At 41.7% G+C, this 26,776-nt stretch overlaps 1 protein-coding gene across 8 annotated transcripts in view; it reads right to left on the bottom strand.

Annotated features, from left to right (window-relative positions):
* The window catches only part of LOC140196681 (limbin-like), a 239,638-nt gene that overhangs the window by 205,958 nt on the left and 6,904 nt on the right, over window positions 1–26,776 (bottom strand). For 7 of the 8 annotated variants that reach the window (XR_011885776.1, XM_072256298.1, XM_072256292.1 and 4 more), the window contains exons 3-6: window positions 26,257–26,402; window positions 20,272–20,337; window positions 4,295–4,469; window positions 1,246–1,355 (exon numbers count right to left, since the gene is read on the bottom strand). Coding sequence is in view for 7 of the 8 variants with exons in the window: in XM_072256298.1 (XP_072112399.1) it covers window positions 1,246–1,355; window positions 4,295–4,469; window positions 20,272–20,337; window positions 26,257–26,402 (497 nt within the window). In the remaining variant the exon portion in view is untranslated. The remainder of the gene's footprint in view (window positions 1–1,245; window positions 1,356–4,294; window positions 4,470–20,271; window positions 20,338–26,256; window positions 26,403–26,776) is intronic. The other variant, XM_072256293.1, reaches the window with a different exon arrangement.

The raw sequence follows: 26,776 nt of genomic DNA, 5'->3' as shown, positions 1-26,776 counted from the left end.
TAATCTCTGATCATAATCCATACTTTCTAAACGAGGCAGCATCCTGGTAAATCTCTTCTGTACCCTTTCCAATGCTTCCACATCCTTCCTATAGTGAGGTGACCAGAACTGGACACAATACTCCAAGTGTGGCCTAACCAGAGTTTTATAGAGCTGCATCATTACATCGCGACTCTTAAACTCTATCCCTCGACTTATGAAAGCTAACACCCCATAAGCTTTCTTAACTACCCTATCCACCTGTGAGGCAACTTTCAGGGATCTGTGGACATGTACCCCGAGATCCCTCTGCTCCTCCACACTACCAAGTATCCTGCCATTTACTTTGTACTCTGCCTTGGAGTTTGTCCTTCCAAAGTGTACCACCTCACACTTCTCCGGGTTGAGCTCCATCTGCCACTTCTCAGCCCACTTCTGCATCCTATCAATGTCTCTCTGCAATCTTCGACAATCTTCTACACTATCTACAACACCACCAACCTTTGTGTCGTCTGCAAACTTGCCAACCCACCCTTCTACCCCCACATCCAGGTCATTAATAAATGAAAAGAACACCTCTCCAACTGTTAAGCATGGGGGTGGATTGATCATGCTTTGGGTTTGTGTTGCAGTCAGTGACACAGGGAACATTCCACTGGTAGAGGGAGAACGAATTCAACTAAATACCAGCAAATTCTGGAAGCAAACATCACACCATCTGTAAAAAAGCTGAAGATGAAAAGAGGATGGCTTCTACAACAGTATAATGATCCTAAACACACCTCAAAATCCACAATGGACTACCTCAAGAGGCGCAAGCTGAAGGTTTTGCCATGGCCCTCACAGTCCACTGACCTCATCAAGAATCTGTGGATAGACCTCAAAAGAGCAGTGCATGCAAGATGACTCAAGAATCTCACAGAACTAGAAGCCTTTTGCAAGGAAGAATGGGTGGAAATCCCCCAAACAAGTATTGAAAGACTCTTAGCTGGCTACAGAAAGCGTTTACAAGCTGTGATACTTGCCAAAGGGGGTGTTACTAAGTACTAACCATGCAGGATGCCCAAACTTTTGCTTCAAGCCCTTTTCCTTTTTTGTTATTTTGAAACTGTAAAAGATGGAAATAAAAAAGTAATCTTGCTTAAAATATTACAGAAATGTGTCATCTTTGTTCCAAGGGCTACAACCAGAATCCACTCAGAGTTGGGATTAAAAGCTCTTCTCACTAAATAGAGGTGTAAATGAATTATTCTTCAAGTAGAATACCTGTGTTCTACTACCAATGGTGAGGTAAGCTGGTAGTGAAATATTCTTCTCTTCCCCTGGTTCACCAGCCTTTAATACTGCGGTATAGTTTATTATGTAGTGTTCACCTGCTGATTAATAAGAAATGAAAAGTACATTTTAAAACAAGATCAAAATAAAAGACTTTTGAAATAATATCTGATGGTGGATTCCCAGCTGGTCTCATCAGTTTTTTCTCCACAATTCACAATCCTCCCATAATTTCTCCCACTGAATAAATCCCCTTGTCCAGCTTCACCAACATCCTTGATTTTGTTATCTTATGCGATCTCACTGTTGCTCTCACATCCACCTTTCAACCCTAATTGTTCATTGTTACATTTTACTATTGCTGATAGAAAAGTAGATTCCCACAAACAAGACTTTCAGTTGAGGTTGGCACTTGATGATAGATTATTTGAGTCACGTTAGTTGTTAGTGATGAGCATCCAGGGAGCTATTTCCTGACATGAATTCATGTCAGTTCCTGGGAAAATATTCCCATTCACAAAGAAAGATGTGTTATAAATCCAAAGTGTTGCCTCTTTTCAACTGCCAACACACAGAATTTCTTCCCTAAACAGTGCTCTCTCTCTATCCTTCCTCTATAGAACTCCAAAAAAATCCATCTCAATAACTAAGTTCCAGTATTCCTTAATACATTCAGAGGTCACTTTATCAGAACCCTCCTGTACTTAATAAAGTGGCTACTGGGTATATGTTTATGGTCATCTGCTGCTGTAGCCCATCCACTTCAAGGTGAGATGTATTTGGTGTTCAGAGATACTCATCTGCACACCACTGTTGTACCACATGGTTATTTGAGTTACTTTGGCTTTCATGTCAGCTTGAACTAGCCTGGCCATTCTCCTCTGACCTCTCTCATTAACAAAACTGTTTCACCCACAGAACTACCAATCACTGGATGTTTTTACATCATACTCTGTAAACTCTAGAGACTGCTGTTCGTGAAAATTCCAGTTTCTTAGATATACAAACCACCCTGTCTGGCATCAACAATCACTCCACAGTCAAAGTCACTTGGATTATATTTCTTCCATATTCTGGTCTGAACAACAACTGAACCTCTTGACCATGTCTTCATGCTTTTATGCATTGAGTTGCTGCCACATGATTGGCTGATTGGATCTTTGTGTTAACAAGCAGGTGTATAGGTATACCTAATAAAGTGGTCACTGAACACATTATTTATGTACCTCAGTGAAGTTTTGTTTAGCATCACATCTGCTGAGTGCTTTGGGATGTTTGAGTACTCTAATGGCATTTCATAATTATGAGTGTTGTTGCCATATGATTATTGGACAGAACCATTTAAAATCTATATTCCCATAAACCATAGAATTGACTAATTGATAAGGAAGAGCCAAGTCAATGAGAACAATATTTCTTAAAAGATTTTGCTCCCTTTGTAATCTCATGAATTGATACCAGGACATAACTTTTATGGACACAGCTCACAAACATTTAAAATCTGAACCACATGCTCATGATTCAGGTGTCGCATTAATAATTGTCATGCTGTCTTTGGGTAGCCTTAAGACTTGCTACCAACAACACTAATGTGAATCTGTCAGGAAGAAAGGAATCCTGATTCAGACACCCTCACACATACCTCTCTTTAGGGAAGTCTACAGTTGCAATAAAACCATTTACTTTCTGAGGAAAGCAATTTCATATTTCTTTACAATATAAAATTCTATTCATCCCATCAGGTCTATCCCTGCTCTCAGAGCAATCCCATTCCCCCACTTACTTCCCTGTACTCTATTACCTTACATCCGTACTCTTCCACCTTTCACATATACAAGGGGTAATTTGCAGTATCTACTTAACAAGCAGCAATTCTTCAGATGAATGAATCCTCATGATCCTTACCACAAATCAACAAATTTCAGGGTGAACACAGTCCACATATTTTATTGTTGCTCCACTCCAAAGCAAGCAACATTATAAACTGGCCATAGTACAATGGATATTGAAAACAAGTAAGGTTTCTGGAGGGACTCGCCCAGCCTCACTACTTCTCCACAGGAACGCCTTCCATCTCAAGGAAATAGGGATATTCAATGATTGTGCAATGTAGAATTCTATTCACAAACTCTCACCAAGTGAAACTGTCCATTTCACATGCAGCAAAATGTCAGCAGTATTTAGGTATGAGCTGATAGGTGGTGGGACCAACAGCACCATGAGCATGCTCGGCAATAGCTATCTTCAACTTGTCATTGTTGTTCAATGGCATCACCATCAAGTCCACACTCATATTTTGGGGTGAGAACTGATCAGAAAATCAGCTAGTCAATCCAGATAAATATCATGGCTACAAAAGCAGGACAGAGATTGGAAATCCTACAACAGTCCACTCACCCTGACACCCCAAAGCCTTTTCACGGACTACAAAGCACAAGTCAGGAATGCAATGGGAGACTTTCCTTCCACAACAGAAAAGAAGCTCAATACAGTGCAATTCAGAACAGGCCCCTTGATTCATATCCTAAACCAGGGCTTCATTCAGTGTGCTGTCTTGCAAAGTATAAGAATATACTGTCAACACATCTCAAATCAGGAACTGCTACCACAAGTGCAGTAACATGGGAACACTACCAACTATAAGTTCCACTAGCAGCTGCACATCATCCTGGCTGAGAAATAAATCATTCTTCCTTCTTTGTCACTGCTTCTAAACACAAAACCCTGAACCCTCTACCCAACATCATTGTGGAAGCACCTTCACCAGAAGAGGTGGATCTAGAAAGTGTTCTAGAAACTGTCAAGGGCAAGTATGGATCAGCTTACAAAAAATTAGTAATTACTAAAAAGTAGAGCTGAAGAGTTCCTAGGGACACAAGAGATTATTACAAATACAGCTTAAAAGTAGAAAACACAGATTGGAATGCTCCCTGTGCTTTACAGCAATATTCACATTTGCAAGTGGCCAATTTCAGTTTTCTTTTTACAACTTCAGATACTTACAATTGAGCAAATGGAGTAAGAGAGAGGACTGCTTTACCTTGGAGAGATCCTTTGGTGTATGTCTGGAACCCCATTGCGGTTTCATTTCCAACATTACTCAGAATGCTGAGAACACTAATAGAATCCTGGATAGTCAGCTGAGAGACGTTAGATGCAGACTGAACATCCAAATTGCTTATAATCAGTCTCACAGTCAATGTTCTTCCATTCACCTGAGAAAGAAAACAGATTGTCTGATCAAGTTCACACTTATTTTCATGGTATAAATAGCATGAAGATTAACTGTTTGCAGCAGCAATCCATTGCAAATATGGCAAACGTTATGTTCTTACATGACTAAATAAATATAATAATATTAACGCAAACATGAGAAAATCTGCAGATGCTGGAAATTCAAGCAACACACCCAAAATGCTGGTGGAATGCAGCAGGCCAGGCAGCATCTATAGGAAGAAGTACAGTCGATGTTTCGGGCCAAGACCCTTCGTCAGGACTAACTGAAAGAAAAGATAGTGACAGATCTCTTACTATCTCTTCTTTCAGTTAGTCCTCAAAGCAGCCACACAACCATTCGGTATCACAGCCTTGGAATTATCCTGTGCCTCAAAGGCGCATTCAGATGGGAGGTGGTGTGCTGGTGGGAGTGATGCTGGATGAGGGAAAAGAGTTGGGGTTCAGTGAAAAGGAAAGGTAAGATGGCAACAGGAGTTTGGGGCTCTGCAGTTACTCGGGGATGGGCCTGATAGAGTTTGCCATTTGGGAGTGACAGGTAGAGAGTGTTATTGGATGGAAGTAGAGGTTAAGTATGGGATTTGAATGGTGTCCAGTGTACAGGAGGTTGGAGCAAAGGTCACAATCAGGTCAAGGTGTGATAGTGCATTATACAATGTACCGGGCAAATTTTTATGGTTGAGCTATATCTGTGGGCGGGGGAAGGAATTGTCAGTGTTTCAGGTTGAAATCCTCCATCGGGACTGAAAGAGGGGAGATGGCCAATATAAAGGGGAGGGGGGAGTGGCAAGACAGGGACCAGATGTGACTCTTGTACTGAGGATGGGTGAAGGATGAAAAGCAGATTGAGCCAGGCAGGGAAAGGGATGGTGGAGTAGGGAGACAAAACCAGGTGAAATCAAACAAGAGATAGATGGAACAAGGAGTGAGGAGCGATAAATTGATTTTCTTACTGCATGTCACATAATGGTTAAATTCCTGCAGGATGTGTTCTTCATTTGGTGGTGTATTGCACCATCTAGTGATCAGATTAAGCAGTGCAACTTAACCATCACATCAATTTTATTTTTATTTATGGTAACAGGCCCTTCTGGCTCAATGAGCTCACGCCGTCCAATTACACCCATGTGGCCAATTAATCTACTAACCCGTATGTAATTGGAATGTAGGAGGGAGTAATTGGAATGTAGGAGGGAGTTGGAGTGCTCGGAGGAAACCCACAGTCATGGGGAAAACATACTGTACAAACTCCTTACAATGGCAGAATTGAACCCAGCTTGCTGGTGCCGAAATAGCTTTACAATATCCGCTATCACTATGCTATCATGCCACCCCACAATGAACTCACCAATTATAGATTTCAGCTCACTCAATCTTCACCTTTATAAAATATCTGACAGCATTTTCTTTCCAAATACGCACCATAAAACAAAATACATTTGATTTTGGATAATTTGGCCATCTGTTACTCAGGGTAGCTGCATATTTGGGCCAACTCTTAAAGCAGTAGTCCCCAACCACCAGACCGCGGACCGGTACCGAGCTGCGAGGAAACGATATGATTTGGCAATATGAGTCAGCTGCACCTTTCCTCATTCCCTGTCACGCCCACTGTTGAGCTTGAACACACGCGAGGTCATTACCCACGCATCATCCATGTCAGCACGGGAAGGAGATCAACTCCTCGAGCTTGCAAATGATGGCAGGCTGAAAAGCATGTTTGACATAACATCTCTGCCGGCATTCTGGATCAAAGTCAAGGCTAAATATCCTGAGATAGCCACGAAAGCACTGAAAACGTTGCTTTCATTTCCAACGTATCTCTGCAATGAATGCAACGAAAACTAAGTTGCGGAATAGACTGGACATAAGGAACCTCCTTTGAATATCGCTGTCTCCCATCACCCCTTGATAGGACCGTCTTGTTGCAGGAAAACAAGCCCAGGGCTCCCACTGATTCAGCGATATTGGTGTGTTGCAATGATTTTATGTGTCCATACGGGGAAAATATGTGCTGTGTGTTTTAATATCCAAATGTTACTTAACATGTTATGGTACTACGGACTTATATAACCATATAACAATTACAGCACGGAAACAGGCGATCTCTCCCCTTCTAGTCCGTGCCGAATGCTACTCTCACCTAGTCCCACCGACCTGCACTCAGCCCATAACCCTCCATTCCTTTCCTGTCCATATACCTATCCAATTTTTCTTTAAATGATAATATCGAACCTGCCTCTACCACTTCTACTGGAAGTTCATTCAACACTTACTTCAAGCTCCCCTGATAATTGACTTATCGCTATATTCATGCGAGGAAAATATGCGCTGTGTTTAATATTAAATTCGTTAGATAAACCCTTTTAGAAACAAAATTGAGTGTATTAGCCACTTATCACCTATATTGCGTTTGTGATTAACACCCCCCCCCAAACAGAATCACCAAAAACGATTTGTAGAAAAAAAATCGGCACGTACACGCATGCCCACTGATGCCCGCACAAGGCTTCTTGGTCATTGTAGTCTTTCTCGGGGTAAACCCAACATATTTGACTGCTACTCTTGTTCGTTGGCAACCCTACCACCCCCCCCCTCCCCCCCGGTTGGCCGATCCACAAGAATATTGTCAATATGGAACCAGTTCACAGTGCGAAAAAGTTTGGGGACCCCTGTCTTAAAGAACAAAAACAAATCACAAAAAGAGCTGGGATTTCCTTTGTTCATTTGCAACACCATGTTTCTTAATTGGGACAGGTGACTGTTGCCGAACAGTTTCTAACTACCTTTGGTCATATGCAGCTGTGTGGCTGTTAGACATTACACCATGCTTAGAGCAAACAGTTTCTAAAAAGCAGCAATTACATGTGCTTGGGTTCAAAAAACAGTGATTTTTGTAACTGATAGTTGGCAAGAAATAAAGAATCAGACAATTCAGGACTGTTTTGCTCACTGAGTCTTCAAGCATTCAGACTTAGGGATGCCAGAAACAGCTGGGAGTGAAAATTAAACGATTTCTCAGCTTCAACAAGTTAGGAACTATGAAGACTCTGAAGGTACCGACAATCATCTTGGATGTTATGATGAAAATGAAGATTTGGAGGATGCAATCATCAATAGCATTGTATGAAGGCTGTGTATTATCTACATGAGGTGTCTGCACCAATTTTGTTCATTTACAGTGAATCAAAAGAACACGGCAGCGTACACTGGATGAATTCAACTGTCAATTATTACTGGGAACCAATACACAGTGTTGTAGTACTGTAGTAGTATTGATAGTGTTCTAATTTATTCAGTGTTTCATTTAAATACACAATTTGTTACTCTGTCTTTTTAACACCTATTTAACTACTTCCATGAAACTTCCGCTAATTGGGGCAGCCACTTAACTTGGCCAAAATGTACTAGTTATGATGTGTTCTAATTAACCAGAATTCACTGAAAATATTAGAAGATTATCTCTCAGCTGAGAAGGAAAACCAATAGCACAGATTTGGTCCATATATTTTCACAAACAAAAACTCAAATTAATTAGCACAAGACTACAAATTTCTTATGCAAGACCCTGTCTGACCTGGAGAAAGTTCTTTCCTGTTAAAATTTCACTGTCACTGACATTAGTAACACAGAGTATCTGGGCATTTTAATTCACAGCAGTTTATTAGATCCCATAGTGTAAAACCATCTGCTGCACTGTCCTACATTTTAACAGTGCTAATCACTGAGCTGTGTGCTAAGCCCCCTGCTCTAATTGTTTTAAACTTATAACTGTGTGGCCAAGCACAGCTCCAATGCCATATTTAAGTTTGCTGAAAACACCACTCTCGTTGCTCGAATCAGAGGAGGTGACAAGTCACCGTGCAGAAGGGAGATGTGCACAATAACAATATCTCACTCGATGTCAGCAAGACCAAGGAGCTGATTATTAACTTCAGGAGGAGGAAACCAGAGGTCCATGAGCCAGTCCTCATTGGAGGATCAGAGATGGAGAGGGTCAGCAACCTTAAATTCCTCAGTGTCATTGTTTTGGAAGATCTGTCCTGGGCCCAGCACACAAGGGCAATTATGGAAAAAGCATGGCAATACCTCTACTTTCTTAGAAGTTTGTGAAGATTCTGCATGTCATCTAAAACTTTGACAAACTTCAGAGTACTTTTGAGTGGCTGCATCACAACTAGTACGGATATATCAATGTCCTTGTATGGAAAAGCCTACAAAAAATATTGAATATGGCCCAGTCTAACACAGGTAGAGCCTTCCCCACTGCTGAGCACATCCACATGGAGCATCATCACAGGAAAGCAGCATCCATCAGCAAGGACCCCCACCGCCCTGGTTCTCTTCTCGCTGCTGCCATCAGGAAGGCGGCACAGGAGCTTCAGGACCTACACCACTAGATTTAGGAACAGTTATTAGCCCTCAACCATCCAGCTCTTGAACTAGCTTCACTCAACTCTTGAATTACCTTCACTCGCCCTGTCACTGAACTGTTTCCAGAACCTACAGACTCTTCATCAGATGTCCTTCATATTTATTGCTTATTTATTTATTTATTATTATTTTTTTCTTTTATTTTTTCTTTTTGTATTTGCACTATTTGTTGATTTATGCCTATTGGTTGGTTGTCTGTCCTGTTGGGTGCAGTATTTCATTGATGATATTGTGTTTCTAGTATTCACTGTGATCGCCCTCAAGAAAATAAATGTCAGGGTTCTATATGGTGACACTGATGTACTTTGATAAGAGATGAACTTTGAACATGTGAAATTCAATGCAACTGCGTCAACCCCACACACTTGGGTGGTGCCTAACTGGTAGGTTTTCTATGCGCTTGGATATTATTCCATTTAATACTCAATACACTTTTAACGGACTTTTTCTCTCACATGCTATACAGTGGCATATTTTCTAGTGAACCCAGACGGATTAAAGTAAAACAGAAGCCCAGTAGCTGCAAGGCAGTTTGGGAAACAAAACCAACAAAACATTTTGGCAAATTTAAGAGATAAGGAACAGAACCTTCAGTGAGTTTCAAGGTAGCACAGGATGCATACACACACTGAGTTTCAAGAGTGCAGGAATTGAGGCAACGGTGAGCTAAAGGATCTGTGGAAAGTGATAATAATGGGACACAGGAATCAGCACACAGGGGCCAGTTGCCAAGCCATTGGGATTACCAAAACAATTGAATAGTTAACTATCAAGAGTTTTACTGTAGCATTTAGTGAAGAGATTTAGAACTCAATACACTAACACACAAGTAACAAACAATCTGCTGGAGAAACTCAGCAGGTCGAGCAGCACCTATTTTGGGGGGAAGTGGGGAAGAAGTTACTGATACTCAGAGTTGAAACCCCGCATCAGGACTCATTAATAACCAATTCCTTTCTCTGCTCTAGTGGAGCAACATTTTTCTATGCATTGCAACTGCACTCTTCAATCACTGTGCAAACAAGTCTAAGAGGAGGGTGGCCCATTACCATCCTTCTTGTCATTTGTGGGTGTGCAGTTGTGAGTTGCAGCTTTAATAATAACCACAGACCTAGTCTAATTAGGGAAGGTCCAGCAGGGGCATCAGACCTCCCTCTCGGACTCACTCTTTTCTCCATCCTTAACTGGAGACTTCAATGTCTTTGGGACCAGCTCCTCCAAAAGACCATGGCATGGAAATTGTTGTGCATTCCCCTGCACTGGACTACAATTGGCCAAAATAACAATTTACCTTGGTGACACATAAACACCTTTCATAACCTCAGCATTTACAGTAATTGTTTTATAGTAAAGAGGCACTTTAGAGATCTGGCATAGAGAAGAGTTGAGACCAGCATTGTCCTTGTACCAGCTGATTAAGGGCAGATGTGAGTGGCCTGGTTCTCTACTCCTGGTCTATCCCTGTGCTCTTACCTTCAGAGCTAAGAAACCTGGCGAATGCTAACTCTAGAATGTGGGGGGAATCCCCTGATCCAGAACAGCCAGTCTTGAGTATGAGGTTGCCAGAACATAACTCCCTTTTCTCACTGCCACTTAGAAAAGACTTGTCACTTCTTGAAATAATAATTAAACTAAACTAATATAGATCATCTTGGTCTGCCATAATAATGCTTTATTTAAGGCCAAAGGTACAATTCTTCCTTCCACTCTAACGTTTACATTTCATACAACATTTCAAAACCAGTGAACCACGCACTCTGAATTTTAGCGCGTCCATTTTCAAGATTAAAAACTAATTCTAAGTCGTCAACTGCTTTTGTTACAGTTACTAAAAATATATTAAGAGATACTATTAATACAACAGTCCTTTCTTAACACTTCAGACGTAATCCCTATAACATCCTGCACAAACTCTCTTCTCTATGATAACCAACCATATAAAGATTAACAAAATATACTTGGATCTCTTAATAGAAAAACGACAAATTAAGACAGCAATGTATTTGGGTCTGGCCAAAGAGCGAGTCAAAATATGACGTTACAAAAAACTGTTTAATCCTAAATGTCAAACCATCTGAGCCTATAGTAACGCACAGGATTGTTAATATTTGCTACTAGAACATGCATAGGAGTTCAAATGTCCTGTATTCGGGGTGGGGTGCATTCATATCTTTAATGTTTATGGGGAAAACAGGGTGAGTGGGTCTATAATGTCATGTGGGATCTTTTATATTGAATTGCTGTTGGGTCTAGAAGTGAGTGGGTTCAAGATGACGGGAGAGTGGTGCTGTGCCCCTATCATGTCAGCAAAAGTCCAAGGAGAATCCACCTTCGCAGATCACGAGAGAAATTGTTGCCCATTGCCTTATCTCTGATGCCACAGCACATCAACATTCCCCACTGCCAAAAAATTATCACTAACATCAAAAGACCATGAGAAAATGGGGAGGGGGGGGGGGGGAGGCAGGAGTAGGCCACTCGCCCCCTCAAGTCTGCTCTGTCATTCAACAGCTGATCAACTTCAGGCCTCATCCCTTCTTCTCCACCAGTTCCCCATAGCTTTCATATTCTTGATAGTTCAAAGATTTATCTGACTCCTCTTTAACAAAAAACAATGATCTAGCATCTACAATCCAGAAAGTCAGACATTCATCTACCTCTGTGAAAAGAAATTCCTATGCACCTTAGGTCACTTGAGAAATTAGTGTTGTTCGGGGAGAAGATTATCATAGATTACAGATGAATCTTGATCAGTTGGGGAAAAGGAAAATAGATTCCAATACAGATAAATTTGAGGCAAAGCATTTTGGAAAGTCAGTTCAGCATAAGACAGGTACTGCGAATAGCAGGGCACGAGATAGATAGAGATTTCATTGATCCCAGAGTCAGAATCAGATTTATTATCATCGGCATGTGACGTGAAATTTGTTAACTAGTAGCAGTTCAATGCAATACATAAACTAATACAGAAAAAATAAAATAAAATAATAATAAATAAACAAGTAAATCAATTACGTATATTGAAATAGATTTTAAAAATTGTGTGAAAACAAAAATACTGTATATTAAAAAAAAAAGTGAGGTAGTGTCCAAAGATTCAATGTCCATTTAGGAATTAGATGGCAGAGGGAAAGAAGCTGCTCCTGAATCGCTGAGTGTGTGCCTTCAGGCTTCTGTATCTCCTACCTGATGGTAACAGTGAGAAAAGGACATATCTTGAGTGCTGGAGATCCTTCATAAAGGACGCTGTCTTTCTGAGACACCGCTCCCTAAAGATGACCTGGGTACGTTGTAGGCTAGTTCACAAGATGGAGCTGACTAGATTTACAACCTTCTGCAGCTTCGTTTGGTCCTGTGCAGTAGCCCCTCCATACCAGACAGTGATGTAGCCTGTCAGAATGCTCTCCATGGTACATCTATTGAAGCTAGCTCTTCCTTCAGTTTGTCCTGACGAAGGGTCTCGGCCCGAAACGTTGACTGTACCTCTTCCTAGAGATGCTGCCTGATCTGCTGCGCTCACCAGCAACTTTGATGTATTTGACTGCTACTCCTATCTGTTGGCAACCCTACCCCCATCCCGCCACCCCTCCCCCACCCGGGTCGGCCAGTCCACAATTCAAACAAGGTTGGGGACTCCTGGCATATGGAATAAGCTGCTAGGGGAAGTGGTTGAGGCAGTATAATAGTATCATTTAAGAAGCACTTTGATAGGTACATGAATGAGCAGGGTTTAGAGTGCTATGGCCCAAATGCTGGAAGTTGGAAATCGGCTGTGTGGGCACTGTGGTTAGCATGAACTCATTGGGCCAAAGGGCCTGAATCCATGCTGTACTGCTCTATGGCTCTATGACTTCAGTTTCAAAAGAAACTATTGTAACTACATATGTATAGTTGTAACTAAGTCCACTTGTTTGAGATTCTGCCACGAGTGGAAACTTCTGAGCATCCATACTTTCATGTCCACTAAGGATCTTGTGTTTCTGTAATATCATCTCTTATTGTTATAAACCTGATATAATAAAAATCAAATTGTTTTTGGTTCTAGTAGCAGAACAACCCTGTCATCCTAGAAATTAGCCTAGATTGGGATTTCTTCCAGTCCCAATATATCCTTCTTAAGGAGACCAAAACTGTGCGTAATACTCCAAGTGCTGTTTCACCAGTACTCTCTATAATGATGCTTCCTCATTTCTGAACTCCAGCCCTCTCGCAATAAAGGCCAATTTGCCATTTTCCTTCCTAATTTCTTTCTGCACTTACCTATTAACCTTTTGTGATCCATGCACAAGAACAACTAGATACTTCAGTACTTTTCTCATCTGCATTCTTTCTCCATTTTGATAATAATCTACCTTTAGATTCCTCATACAGTGCAGAGTGCCCTCCTGTTTCAAATTATCCACCATTGTCCCTGTACCAAAAAAGACCAAGGTAACATACCTGAACGACTGGTGTCCTGTCGCACTCACCTCAATAACGAGCAAATGCTTTGAGAGGCTAGTCAAGGATTGCATCTGCAGCTTACTACCACCCAAACTGGACCCCCTACAATTCACCGACCGACACAACCGATCGACAGAAGATGCAATAGCCACTGCTCTACATACCGGCCTTACACATCTGGAGAAGAAGGATGCTTATGTGAGAATGCTGTTCTTGGACTACTGTTCAGTATTCAATACCATAGTTCCATCCAGGCTTGACATGAAGCTCAGAGACCTCAGCCTTGACACTGCCTTGTGCAGCTGGATCCTGGTCTTCCTGTCAGATCACCAGCAGGTGGTAAGAGTGGGCTCCCTCACCTCCAACCCTCAGACTCTCAATACAGGAGCCCCTCAGGGCTGCATACTGAGTTCCCTCCTTTACTCCCTGTACACTCATGACTGTATCGCCACCCATGGCTCCAATCTGCTAATTAAATTTGCCTACGACACTACATTGATTGGCCTTATCTCAAACAATAACAAGGTGGCCTAAAGGGAAGATGTCATCTCTCTGACACAGTAGTGTCAAGAAAACAACCTCTCCCTCACTATTGCAAAAACAAAGGAGCTAGTTGTGGATTACAGGAGGAATGGAGACGGGCTAACCCCATTGACATCAATGGATGTGGTTTGAGAGGGTAAACAGCTTCAAGTTCCTCGGCATCCACATCACCGAGGACCTCCCGTGGTCTGTACACACCAGCTGTGTGGTGAAAAAGGCATAACAAGCCCCTCTTTCACCTCAGATGGTTGAGGAAGTTTGGTATGGGCCCCCAAATGCTAAGAACTTTCTACAGGGGCACAACTGAGAGCATCCTGACTGCCTGCGTCACTGCCTGGTATAGGAACTGTACCTCCCTTAATCGCAGGATTCTGCAGAGAGTGATGTGGACAGCCCAGCGCATCTGTAGTTGTGAACTTCCCACAACTCAGGACATTTACAAAGACAGGTGTGTAAAAAGAGCCCGTAGGATCATTGGGGACCCAAGTCATCCCAACCACAATCTATTCCAGCTGCTACCATCCGGGAAGTGGTACCGCAGCATAAAAGCAAGGACCAACAGGCTCCAGGACAGCTTCTTCCACCAGGCCATCAGACTGATGAACTCACAGTGACTTGAGTGTACTCTATATTGCATTGACTGTTCTATTTATTATAAATTACTATGATTGCACATTTAGATGGAGACATAACGTAAAGATTTTTACTCATGTATATGAAGGATTTAAGAAATAAAGTCAATTCAATTCATAACCTCACTTTTATACATAGTGCTCATTTGACAAGACTTCACCCATTCACTCATCCTCTCTAAGTCCAACGTGCAAGATATCCCGCCCCCTCCATCCCTTTTTATCAGTAAATTTTGATAGCTTACACTCCAACTTTTTTTCTAGGTTACTAATAAAGTAATCATAAATAATTGAGGGTCAGAAACTAATCATAAGGACACTCCACTCGCAACATCCTTCCAACCTCAAAAAGACCAATTTATTACAACTCTGCCTTCTATGTGTTATCTACACAAATACTGGTTTGCTCTCACTCCCATGCACTGACCTAATGGAGTGGCGGGGACAGCCCAAGCATTTACTATATTATTTGAATGAGCGATATTTGACTCTAATCTCAGGCCAGCATACAGACCCTTCACTCTACCCACTTCACATATGCGTTGGGTGCAACTCAAGCTGCTTGGGAGTAATTGGTCACAAATCTAATATACTTGCATATGGGTAGATAGGACACTAGAGGGCAGTAGAAATCAGCTTTGGCACCTTCAGCTGCAATTTTGCTCTCCACATTTAGCAGCATAACGATTAAACATACTGCATCATGCTTGCTTCTCCGTTTGAGTGATTTTAAAGCACAATTCCTCTATATGACCAGTGGTAACTTGTTTTACTCATCTAATCTTTCAAATGAGGTTGCCAGCCATGCTAATGACCAAAAGCATCTTTGTATCTTCTTTTCTGTTGAAATCAATATTCCTCACATGCACATACTCCAGTCTGATATAACCTTAGTTAGAGACACACACTCTCTACAATACTCCTAAGCTGCATACTTCCTATATATAACTGCAAATATTGTAAATATGACTCTTGAGTTGGTGGTGGAGATGAGGTCACTTAACAAACTGTTATCCATTACGGACAATCTGGCACATCCTCTCCATGACCTACTGAACAAGCAGCTGAGCACTCTTTGGAACAGACTTATTGAGCTCTGTTGTCACAAGGATCATTACAGTAAAGCTTTCCTACCAAATGCAATAAGCACACACAACAGCTCATCTATGTGCGACAGGAGAACACACATCATAGTACAATTGTCTCTGCTTTATTATTTTGTACATTGTATTTATATTGCACACTGGTAAGTTATTATCCTGCAATTATTAGTTCAGTCTCCACACTGCTAAGTGTGTTTTTTTAATGTTACTGCTATAATAAAAGAATTTCCCACTCAGGATCAATAAAGTACTTATTATTATTTCAAATGCATGAACAGAATAAAGCCAGATCTGAGTATACAGATTTGTGAACCAGATAGTGATATGCTGAATCACTATCAGCAAATGCTTATTGGTCATAAATTTCCCTTCCTGACCAAAAATAATGCAGCACATCCAACAACTGTCTCAGCATGTGAGGACAACAGAGAGATTGAAAAATGTCACTGGTAAATCTTTGTCTCCACTGCTTTTGTTTCTTTCCCTGATCCCAATGTTCCATCCTCGCAGCTGGTCATTCACCAATAGCCAAGACAGGCAGCAACACCTCCACCACAATCATTCTAAACACTGATGCCCCACAAGGTGGGGCCCTCAGCCCCCCCCCCACCAACTCTATCAGATTCTGCTCTAAGTCCACCTACAAGTTTACAGATGATACCACCACTATGGACAGTATCTCAAATAATGACGAGTGGGAGTTCATGAAGGTTTAGAACGCTTAGTAATATGGTGTCAAGACAACAATCTTTCCAGCAAATAAAACAGCTGGTCATTGACTTCAGGAGGGGGGGAGCGATGCACATGCTCCTGGCTGCATTAATGATGGTGAGATTGAGGGGGTTGAGAGCTTCATGTTCTTTGGACAGTATCACCAATAGCTTGTCCTGGTCCAACCACACAGACATCACAGCTAAGACAGCTTATCAATGCCTCTACTTCCCCAAGTGGCTAAGGTGCTACTTTGATCCTTACCAATTTTTATTGATGCACTATAGAAAGCAACATATCTGGATGTATCTCAGCTTGGTGTGGCAAGGGCTCTGTCATGATTGTGTGAAACTGCAGAGAGTTACAGACACAGATTAACACGTCACAGAAAACAGCCTCCCCTGCATGGTCTCTGTCTCTTCTCAGTGAAGCAGCAAGCATAATCAAAGACCCCACCCACCATGGACATCTTCTCTTCTCCCCTCTTCCATCGGGTTGAATATAGAAAAGCCTGAAAGCACAGAGCACCAGCTCAAGGACATTGTTAGGGTGTATTCTGGATGTAGGGTATATAGCAAATATTAACTTCACCAGCAACCAACCTTCAGGCATGAATGTGGCTTGTAGGCTTAAATTTAAAATGCAGCCCTGAACAAGAGTTTTCCTGAAGCTGTAGACAGGAGTTGATCGCAAACCAGACAATGCCGGTTAATATTCATTATTAGTTTCTGGAGTGTGGGAGCAAAGACAGAGGTGTGTGAAAATGACATGTAATTCAAAGGAAGCATTGTAGATATATCATAACTATAGAATTGCCCTGCTATTACCTTTGATCATTACCACATATGTAATATTGAATCAGGAGGCCTCTTCCCCCAAGAGTGTCTCAATACGATACCTGCTGCTAATTTTTGTTGAATAAAACACTTCCATGCCCACTAGCTTCAGAGTCTCTCTGGTGACTTTGATCATATTACAACATTTGAGGGCCTGTCTTAGATACATTCATGACCCAGCAATCTCATGCATTCACTCATAGTTCTGCTCAGGTTGGTGACCAAGGGATCACGAAGTACAAACGTTGGTATCACAAACACAGCGGAAGCTGAACCAGTGGAGTGAGTGTGTGAGTGTGTGAGTGGGAGACTTGATATTTTTGTGTTAATTTGGTGAGACAAGGCCACCAGTTGCAAATGGTCTGTTCATTCTCATTCGAGGAACTGTATAGTAGCAGACACATTTGCTAGTGCGTTCATGTGTTTTCAAGAATAGGTCTGTAACCTTGGTGTAGCATTTTTCAATGTAAAAGAATACAGCAGTCATTATGAGTTCAGACACACGAGTTCAGGCAGGTTGTAGAGTACGTACTCTATGGCTTTAAGTATATGCTATTTAATTTTTATCGTCATGATTATGACCATCCATAAGCCCTTCATCCCCAGGGAGAAGCAGAGCATTTTGTCAGAGTTGTTCTCACTTAAGGTCGCCTGCTGGAATGCAGAATTCTGGCACAAGCTTGAGAAAATGAATGATGCACCCTAAAGGTATACACGTGATGGCAAAAGCAAAGTGCCTGACGAATATGTGGGACTGTATGGTACACGGGCAACTACCGAGAATGCCAGCAATGAAGAGAGATATCACTTCTTTAAGAGGGAAGTGAGGCAGTGACTGGGGTGAAGTGAAAATAACTGGGAAATGATAATGTCAGTGGTTCATAGAGCTAATGAGAGAAAGAAGAGAGAAAATACACACAGTGTCTGAAGGCAGTCACCCATCCTGAATGGGGAGTGAATACTTTCAGCGGTTGGGGCAGTGATCGAATAGACAGAGTGCCACCAGGTAGAGGTCCTTGCAATCATTCAAATAGGGACCACCCCAGCCCCCGGATGAGAGGGCCTGTGAGACTGATACACATTTACCATGCTGGAGCCCCTGACCAGAGTGTAACCACTGATAGCCACTGCAGAGCTTCAGCTATCAGAGAATGAAGCAGTGAAGGTAAATAACATGATTAAACTACAATCAGCCACTAGAGAAGGAGAAAACAGATATATGAATGATGAAGCTGCACTTTAAAGATTGTTGGTCAAATTTCTGGAACTATCTCTGCTTAAAGTCTTGTAGGTAGCCGTTAGGGATAATAGGTAATTGGGGAAGGGGTTCGGAAGTACAGGGCACTTTTGCTGTCCTATTTGACAAGATCCTCCTTAATGTTTGGCCTTTCCTGAAACCAATTTATTTTTGTCTAGGACAGCCAAGAGGATGGACTATTGTGGCACATAGCAAATTTTAACTTCACCAACAGACATGAATGTGTATTGTAGATTAAATTTAAAATGCTGCCCTGAACATGTGTTTTCCTGGAGCTCTAGACAGGAGTTGATTACAAACCAGACAAACCTGATTAATATTCATTTTGGGTGTCTGGAGTGTGGGTGCGAAGGAGGTGTATATATGTATCTATATGTAATTCAAAGGAAGCATTGTAGATGCATTGTAACTATAGCATTGTCCTGCTGTTACCTTTGATCCTTAGCATATAAAAATATCATGTAATATTGAGTCAGGAAGCCTCTTCCTCTAAGAATGTCTCAATATGATGCCTGCTGCTTGTTTTTGTTAACAAAACACTTCCATGCCCATTAGCTTTAGTCATTCTGTTGACTTTGTTCACGTTACAGCAGACGCTTCAATCCTGCTGTTACAAAGCTATTAAAAAGTTCTCTAGTACGTTAATTTGGACGCGTCATCACAATCTACCTTGTTATGATCTTGCTCTTTATTGTCTACTTGCACTACACTGACTGTTACAGTTTATACTGCATTGTTATTGTCTTACCTTGTTCTGCCTCAGTAATGATCTGACCTGTATCAGCAGTATGCAAAGAAAGCTTTTCACTGTATCGCAGTACAAGTGACAACAATAAATCTATTCCAAATCCAATTCCAACTAATTTACATAAAATTTGCTTGAAATTCCAGCATCTGCAGATTTCCTTGTGTTTGCGTTTTTAAATCCAACTGATTTACTTGACTTATTTACATTGCCTGAGTTGACTATTCTCACACCTCTCATTATGGAAGACATTTCACTGAAGCATTAGAGCTCTGCCAGGATTTGCCTGTGCTATTCAATGGGACTCCCAGAGACTAGCACTGGCATGGGCTTTTTCTGGAAGTTCTGTTCTAGCGCACTCCACCAAAACTTACAGGCGAGCTAACTTCTGCGGACTTCCCTACACTCAGATCCCACTGAAACTAATGCAAAGAAGCAGATCAGGAGAACAGAAGTGGACATTTTTATTTGATTTAATTTACTTAATTTAATTGTATTTGCTTATATGAGAATGCTTCTTACTATTCCAATCATTTTATAATCTTTTAAGTTTTTCTATCTTTTTTTTTTTAAAAAAGGTTCCTAGGTGTTCTTGAGTCCTTCTGAAATATCGACGGTACTCTTTTCCATAGATACTGCCTGGCCTGCTGAGTTCCTCCAACATTTTGTGCGTGTTACTTGCATTTCCAGCTGCAGATTCCCTCATGTTTGCTTTTGGCATTAATAAACTTCAATCCAAGCAACAGTTTTGGAAGCTGGGGAGATGGAAGCAGGGCTTCACCTGTTATCAAAGCCAATGACTAAGATAGCTGCTAGAGTTAAGGTAGCCACTGTGCTGCTGGTACCTACCCCACGGTGGAAAGCTGCACTGGTATCAGACTGTCCGGAACAAAATGGGGCCAGGCCAGTGATCTCAGACAATAGAAAACGCAATGATATCACTTCAGCTGGAATTCTAGCATTTTCCTCATCAAAATTAATTAATGAACACTTTAATCAGGATCCTGAAAATATAAAGCAGTTACCTCTGTCAGCCTCTAGAATGCATGAGGCTTTCACACTTGAAGAAGCAGCTTACCTCTGCACATTTCTGAAAAGTTACGTTGATAGTTGAAGATCTTGGACTTCTTGCTGAGTATTCTTTCTGAAGAAAATATAAGTTGTAACATAATACTTGGGAAGCAACATAAATACTTCAAAATATAGATAGAATTATGTAACTATTTAACAAGTTATCTAGCATCTGTGAAGGAAGAAACAAGGTTTAACAAAAGACATCAACCAGAAAAGCTGACCCTGTTTCTCTCTCCACAAATGCTGCCTGACCTGCCAAGTATTTTGGTCATTCGCTGTTTTTTTTTTTATTTCAGGTTTCCAGTGTCTGCAGTAATTTGATTTTACCAATAACCTCTGCATTATGAGGGTGGGAGCAGGAGAGAAATTAGGTGGAGTACATTCCTAGAAAACAGTGTGTATAGTGATTTTCCATAACATGAACCTGTGTCATCACATAATCCTCAAGAAACACAAGTTGATAAAAAGGGATTGAGTTTATTTATTTACCTTTTTTTCACATTAATTCCATGGGTACTAATTTTATTCCACATTTCAAATTGTTGGACAATGATTTGTGAATACTGTAAAGCCGAAATTCCATTACCTGAACAGCTATAGTTAGGGTTGCCTGTACAATACAGAGAATCTAAACATCAATTTCTAAACAATGCACTAAGTCATCTGCAAATCTGTAGGTGGGGCTCAGTTTCTGGCTGATTCTGCAGTCTGGTGCTCTCCACTGCAGTACACATAAGCAGCACAAGGAACAGGACCACAGTCAACTAACTTGGCCATGTTCCCTGTCTACCACAGGCAGCACAGATCGACATATCAGAATGCACTTCCTGTAGTTCAAACAACATTCTGCAAATAATGTGCTAAGATCGGAGAACACGGTGAATCTGTCATAGCTGAAAAAAGTGCAACAAACTGAAACAAGTTTCCTCTTTTCTCTTTGGAGAAAAGGAGGAGAAGAGGTGACTTGATTGCGGTGTACAAAATGATAAGAGAAATAGACAGAGTGGACAGGCAGAAACATTTCCCCAGGGTAGAAATGGCTAATATCAAGGACCATAAATTGAAGATGTTCGGTGGAAAGTTGGGGATGTCAGAGGTAGGTTCCCCCCCCCCCCCCCCCCCCACAGAGCAGTAGGTGCTTGGACCATATTGCCAGGGGTAGTGGTAGAAGCAGATACATTGGAGACATTTAAAAGGCTCAGAGATAAGCATATCGATGAACAAAAAGTGTTGGGACTATATGGAGGGAAGTGTTAGATTAAACATACAGTAAGTTAACGGGTCAGCACAATATGGTGAGGGAAAAGGCCTGCATTGTGCTGTAGTGGTCTACGTTCCAAAAATATTCTCAATTCTTAACCAGATTTATTTCTTATGTTGCACAGAAATTTAATCCTCTCTGTATCATATTGTTCTACACGTCAAACTACTGCTAGCCAGCATTCCAATAGGCTTCATCTGCTCCAGCAATTACCAGTCATCTCTGAAATACGCCAGATATATCTTTGAATTTTAATATTATAATCTGTACCGGTACTCCACAAGGGGCATAAACCAATCAAGTACTCTTTCTGATGCACTCTATCAAATAGCATACAGCAATGAAATTTATAAGGCCACTTCTTAAATCATCTTTTAACAATGAAGGGATCCTTGGGATGATTTTTAGATGAAATATTCAATAAATTAGTGAATTATTCTGTAACATTTGGAAATTCTATTGAAAAAAGATTTCCTATTTTATATACTGCAGGCACCTTGACTGAAATACAATATAATTAACTTGTCTTCTCACCTCCAAGCTCTCATTAAGAGTGTTTGACCTGAAACACACTCACTTTCTAAAGATGCTTCTTAACCTCCATTAGTTCTTTCAACACTGCAATTCAGTTGAACGTCAAGTGTCATTAGCCATTTTTATAATGTTAGAAATAGTTAATTTTCTAATGGAAATGTGGAGCTTGGTTAGGAGCACAGCATGGATTTCTGCAAAGGCTGTCCCACTGGGACAGGGAAATAATGGCAGGGTGAAGGAACTACGGTTGACAAGAGATGTTGAACATCTAGTCGAGAGGAAAAAGGATGCCTAATTAAGGTAATTAAGAAACAAAAATCAAACAGGACTCTTGAGAGTCACAAGGTAGCCAGGAAGGACTTTAAGAATGGACTTATGAGAATAAGGGAACCTAAGAAGGCCTGGTGAGGAGGATTAAGGAAAACTTCAAGACATTTCAGATGTATGTGAAGAACTGGAGGATGACAAGTACAGAATGATAGAGCTGGACCACTCAGGGATAAAAGGGGAAATATATGTCTGGAGGAGGTAGGAGGAAGTCTTTAATGAATACTTTGGTTCAGTATTCACCAGTGAAAGAAACCTTGACAAACGTGAAGGCAACATAGAACAGGACAATGGGCTGAAACCTGTCAAGATCAAGAAAGAAGCAGTGTTGGAGCGTTCAAAAAATATTAGAAGAGATACCGCCAGGGGCCAGACAGGATCTACCCCAGGTTAGTACAGGACGTGAGGGAAGAGACTGCAGGGGCATTGATATTGTACCTTTGTTCAAGAAAGGCAATGGGGATAGAGGCCAGTGAGTCTTAAATTAGTTAAAGTTAAAGTCTGTCCCGAGCCTTGTGGCCCATCAGGCCAGTGCTTACGCTGGTTTCTAAGGCGTAAAGCGACTGAGAGTATGAGACTCTCCCGCCCCCCCCCCCCCCCCCACTGGATAGGACGTCAGTCTATCACGAGGTTAACCCCCAGCATTTGCCGGTACCCATTTTCAGCTGGGTGGACTGGAGCAGTGTGTGGTTAAGTGCCTAGGCCGAGACTCGAACCCACGACCTTCAGATCCTGAGCCCAACACCCTAACCACTTGGCCACGCGCCACGCTGAGTCTTAATTCAGTAGTCGGCAAATTAATGGAGAGTATTCTTAGGGAAAGGACTTACGAGTATTTGGAGTAGCATATTTTTATTATGATTAGGATCGTCAGTATGGCTTTGAAGGGCAGATTGCGCTTCATAAACCTGATTGACTTTTCAAGGCAGTGACAAAACAAATTGATAAAGATAGTTTGGTGGATTTAGTGTGCACGGATTTTAGAAACACAGAAAAACTACAGCACAATACAGGCCCTTTGGCCCACAATGCTGTGCCAAACATGTACTTACTTTAGAAATTACCTAGGGTTACACATAGCCCTCTATTTTTCTAAGCTCCATGTACCTATCCAGGAGTCTCTTAAAAGACCCTTTTGTATCCACCTCCACCATCATCGCAGCCCATTCCACGCACTCACCACTCTCTGCGTAAAAAACTTACCCTTGACAGCTTCTCTGTACCTACTCCCAAGCACCTTAAGCTTGTGCCCTCTCGCTCTAGCCATTTCAGCCCTGGGAAAAAGCCTCTCACTATCCACACGATCAATGCCTCTCACCATCTTATACACCTCTATCAGGTCACCTCTCATCCTCCGTTGCTCCAAGGAGAAAAGGCCAATTTCACTCCACCTATTCTCATAAGACATGCTCTCCAATCCAGGCAACATCCTTGTAAATCTCCTCTGCACACTTTCTATAGTTTCCACATCCTTCCTGTAGTGAGGTGACCAGAATTGAGCACAGTACTCCAAGTGGGGTCTGAACAGGGCCCTATATAGATAGATAGATAGATATACCTTATTAATCCCGAGGGAAATTTGTTACAGCCGCACCAACCAAGAATAGAGCGTAAATATAGCAATACAAAAAACCCCAACAATCAAACAACAAAATGCAAACTATGCCAGATGGAAAATAAGTCCAGGACCAGTCTATTGGCCCAGGGTGTCTGACCCTCCCCGGGAGGAGCTGCACGTTCAATGGCCACAGGCAGGAACGTCCTCCCGTGCCGCCAAGTATTGTATCACGGTGGAATGTGGCTGAAGTCCAACAGTAAAAGTATAGCTGTAACATTACCTCTCGGCTCTTAAACTCAAACCCACGGTTGATGAAGGCCATTGCAATGTATGCCTTCTTAACCAGAGAGTCAACCTGCGCAGCAGCTTTGAGTGTCCTATGGACTCGGAACCCAAGATCCCTCTGATCCTCCACACTGCCAAGATTCTCACCATTAATGCTATATTCTGCCATCATATTTGACCAACCAAAATGAACCACCTCACACTTATCTGGGTTGAACTCCATCTGCCACTTTTCAGCCCAGTTTTGCATCCCATCAATGTCCCACTGTAACCTCTGACAGCCCTCCACACTATCCACAACACCTCCAACCTTTGTGTCATCAGCAAATTTACTAACCCATCCCTCTACTTCCTCATCCAGGTCATTTATAAAAATCACAAAGAGTAGGGGTCCCAGAATAGATCCCTGAGGCACACCACTGGTCACCAGCCTCCATGCAGAATATGACCCATCTACAACCACACTTTGCTTTCTGTAGGCAAGCCAATTCTGGATCCACAAAGCTAGGTCCCCTTGGATCCCATGCCTCCTTACTTTCTCAATAAGCTTTGCATGGGGTATCTTATCAAATGCCTTGCTGAAATCCATATACATCTACTGCTCACCCTTTAAGTAAGGCATTCAACAAGGCTCCCACTGGAAGGCTTATTCGGAAAATCATGAGGCATGAGATCCAGGGAAACTTGGCTAGGTAGCTTCAGAATTGACTTTCCCAAAGAAAGCAGAGGGGAATAGTAGATAGAACATATTCTGCCTGTAGTTGCATGTCCAGAGATGTTCTTCAAGGATCTGTTCTTGGGACTCCGACTCAGTGATTTTTTGTAAATAACTTGGATGAGGAAGTGAAAGGGTGGGCTCATAAGCTTGCAGATGATATGAAGGTTGCTGGTGCTTTGGGATAATGTAGAAGGTCGTCATAGGTTAGACAGGACATAAACAAGATACAGAAGGAGGCTGAGGAGTGGCAGACAAAGTTCAATCTGGAAAAGCATGAAGTGATACACATTGGAATGTCAAATTTGAAGGCAGAATACAGTGTGAATGGGAGGATTCTTAGCAGTGTGAAGGAACAGAGGAACCTTGGTGTCCATTGGCATAGACCCCTCAAAGTTGCTGCCCAATTCAATAAAGTGGTTAAAAAAGCATACAAGTCTTCATTAGTTGAGTGATTACATTCAAGATCCATGGCGTAATGTTGCAGCTCTATAAACACAGGTTAGACCACATTTGGAGTATTGTGTTCAGTGCTGGTCGTATACGTTGCAGAGTACATTTAGCAGGATGCTGCCTGGATTAGGGTGCATGTAGAAAGGATGAGAGGGCAAGAGCTTTATCTTTAGAGCAAGGGAAGGTAAGAGGCGACATGACAGAAGAAAAAGATTACAGGAGGCACAGACGGAGTGCACAGCTGCACTTTCTTCTCAGGGCAAATTTACCCAACAACAAGATACCCTTTCAAGATGTTTGGAGCAAAGTTGAAGGGTGTTGTCAGAGACAGGTTGTATTTTTACTCAGAGTTATTAAGTGCCTAGAATGCACTGCCCAGAGTGGTGGTTGAGGTTGATGTTTTAACCACATTTTAGAGACTCTCAAATAGGCACAAGGATGACAGAAAAATGGGGGGTTATAACCCGTGTAGGAGTGAGGGTTAGGTTAATCTTGGAGTAGGTTTATATGGGTCAACAGAACACTTCCTATATTATAATAGAATCACAGAAATGGTATACCTCAACTGATAGTACCTGCTTTTAACAATCACAAAACAGATTATCTGGACATTAATACTGATGTGGGGAGTTGCGCCTGCAGATTAGCTGACATACTCTATACATCAGCACAAATTCTGCACTTAGATATCATGGAATCTATGTAAAATTGTCCATCTCTAACATTTGCTGTGAATCAGAATACAATTAGGTACCCTGGTCAGGGAGCCAGTCACAGCATCAGGAAAGGGCCCTGTCTCATCAACTCTGAACATTGAAGAATTTTCAATCCATTGATATCATTGCTCTGCGCATACCTTCAACGGGGAATGCGGATATTTCCTTCTCCTCGGGGACTCAAGCAGCTTGCCCAGTGTCACAAGTGAGAAGACTGATTGGCTCCATATGCTGCTTGAGGCTGATGAAGACAGAGGATGGTTCTGGAGCTCCTGTGATGAAACCACTACCACCACAATGAAATAAATACATCAGTTAATATAAAATGCAGCAAGGCATTGCTCCAGCAGCACATTTAGACCACACTAATTAAAGAATAATTTAAAGTCCCAAACTGCTATTAGATTGATATGCCAAGAAATGACTTTTCCTGTATAGTGATGAAGTTTCAGGCTAGGTTCTGTGTTCAAATGTGCCAACAATTGCAAGGAGATTGACAAGAAACAGTGTTTAACACTGACAATTCCCAAACAGGTCTTTCAAAACTGTGAAAACAAAGCAACTTCACCAAACAAAGTACTTCACTAAAGTTGTGCTACCAGAAGCACAGGCTTTGTCGGGGCTTCTAAAGAAAGCTAAACAGCACTTGTAGTTGTTCTG

This window comes from Mobula birostris, chromosome 4 (genome assembly GCF_030028105.1).
Source record: "Mobula birostris isolate sMobBir1 chromosome 4, sMobBir1.hap1, whole genome shotgun sequence".
NCBI lineage: Eukaryota > Metazoa > Chordata > Chondrichthyes > Myliobatiformes > Myliobatidae > Mobula > Mobula birostris.
Note: the sequence above shows the minus strand (reverse complement) of the source record. Positions and strands in the feature narration are given on the sequence as shown.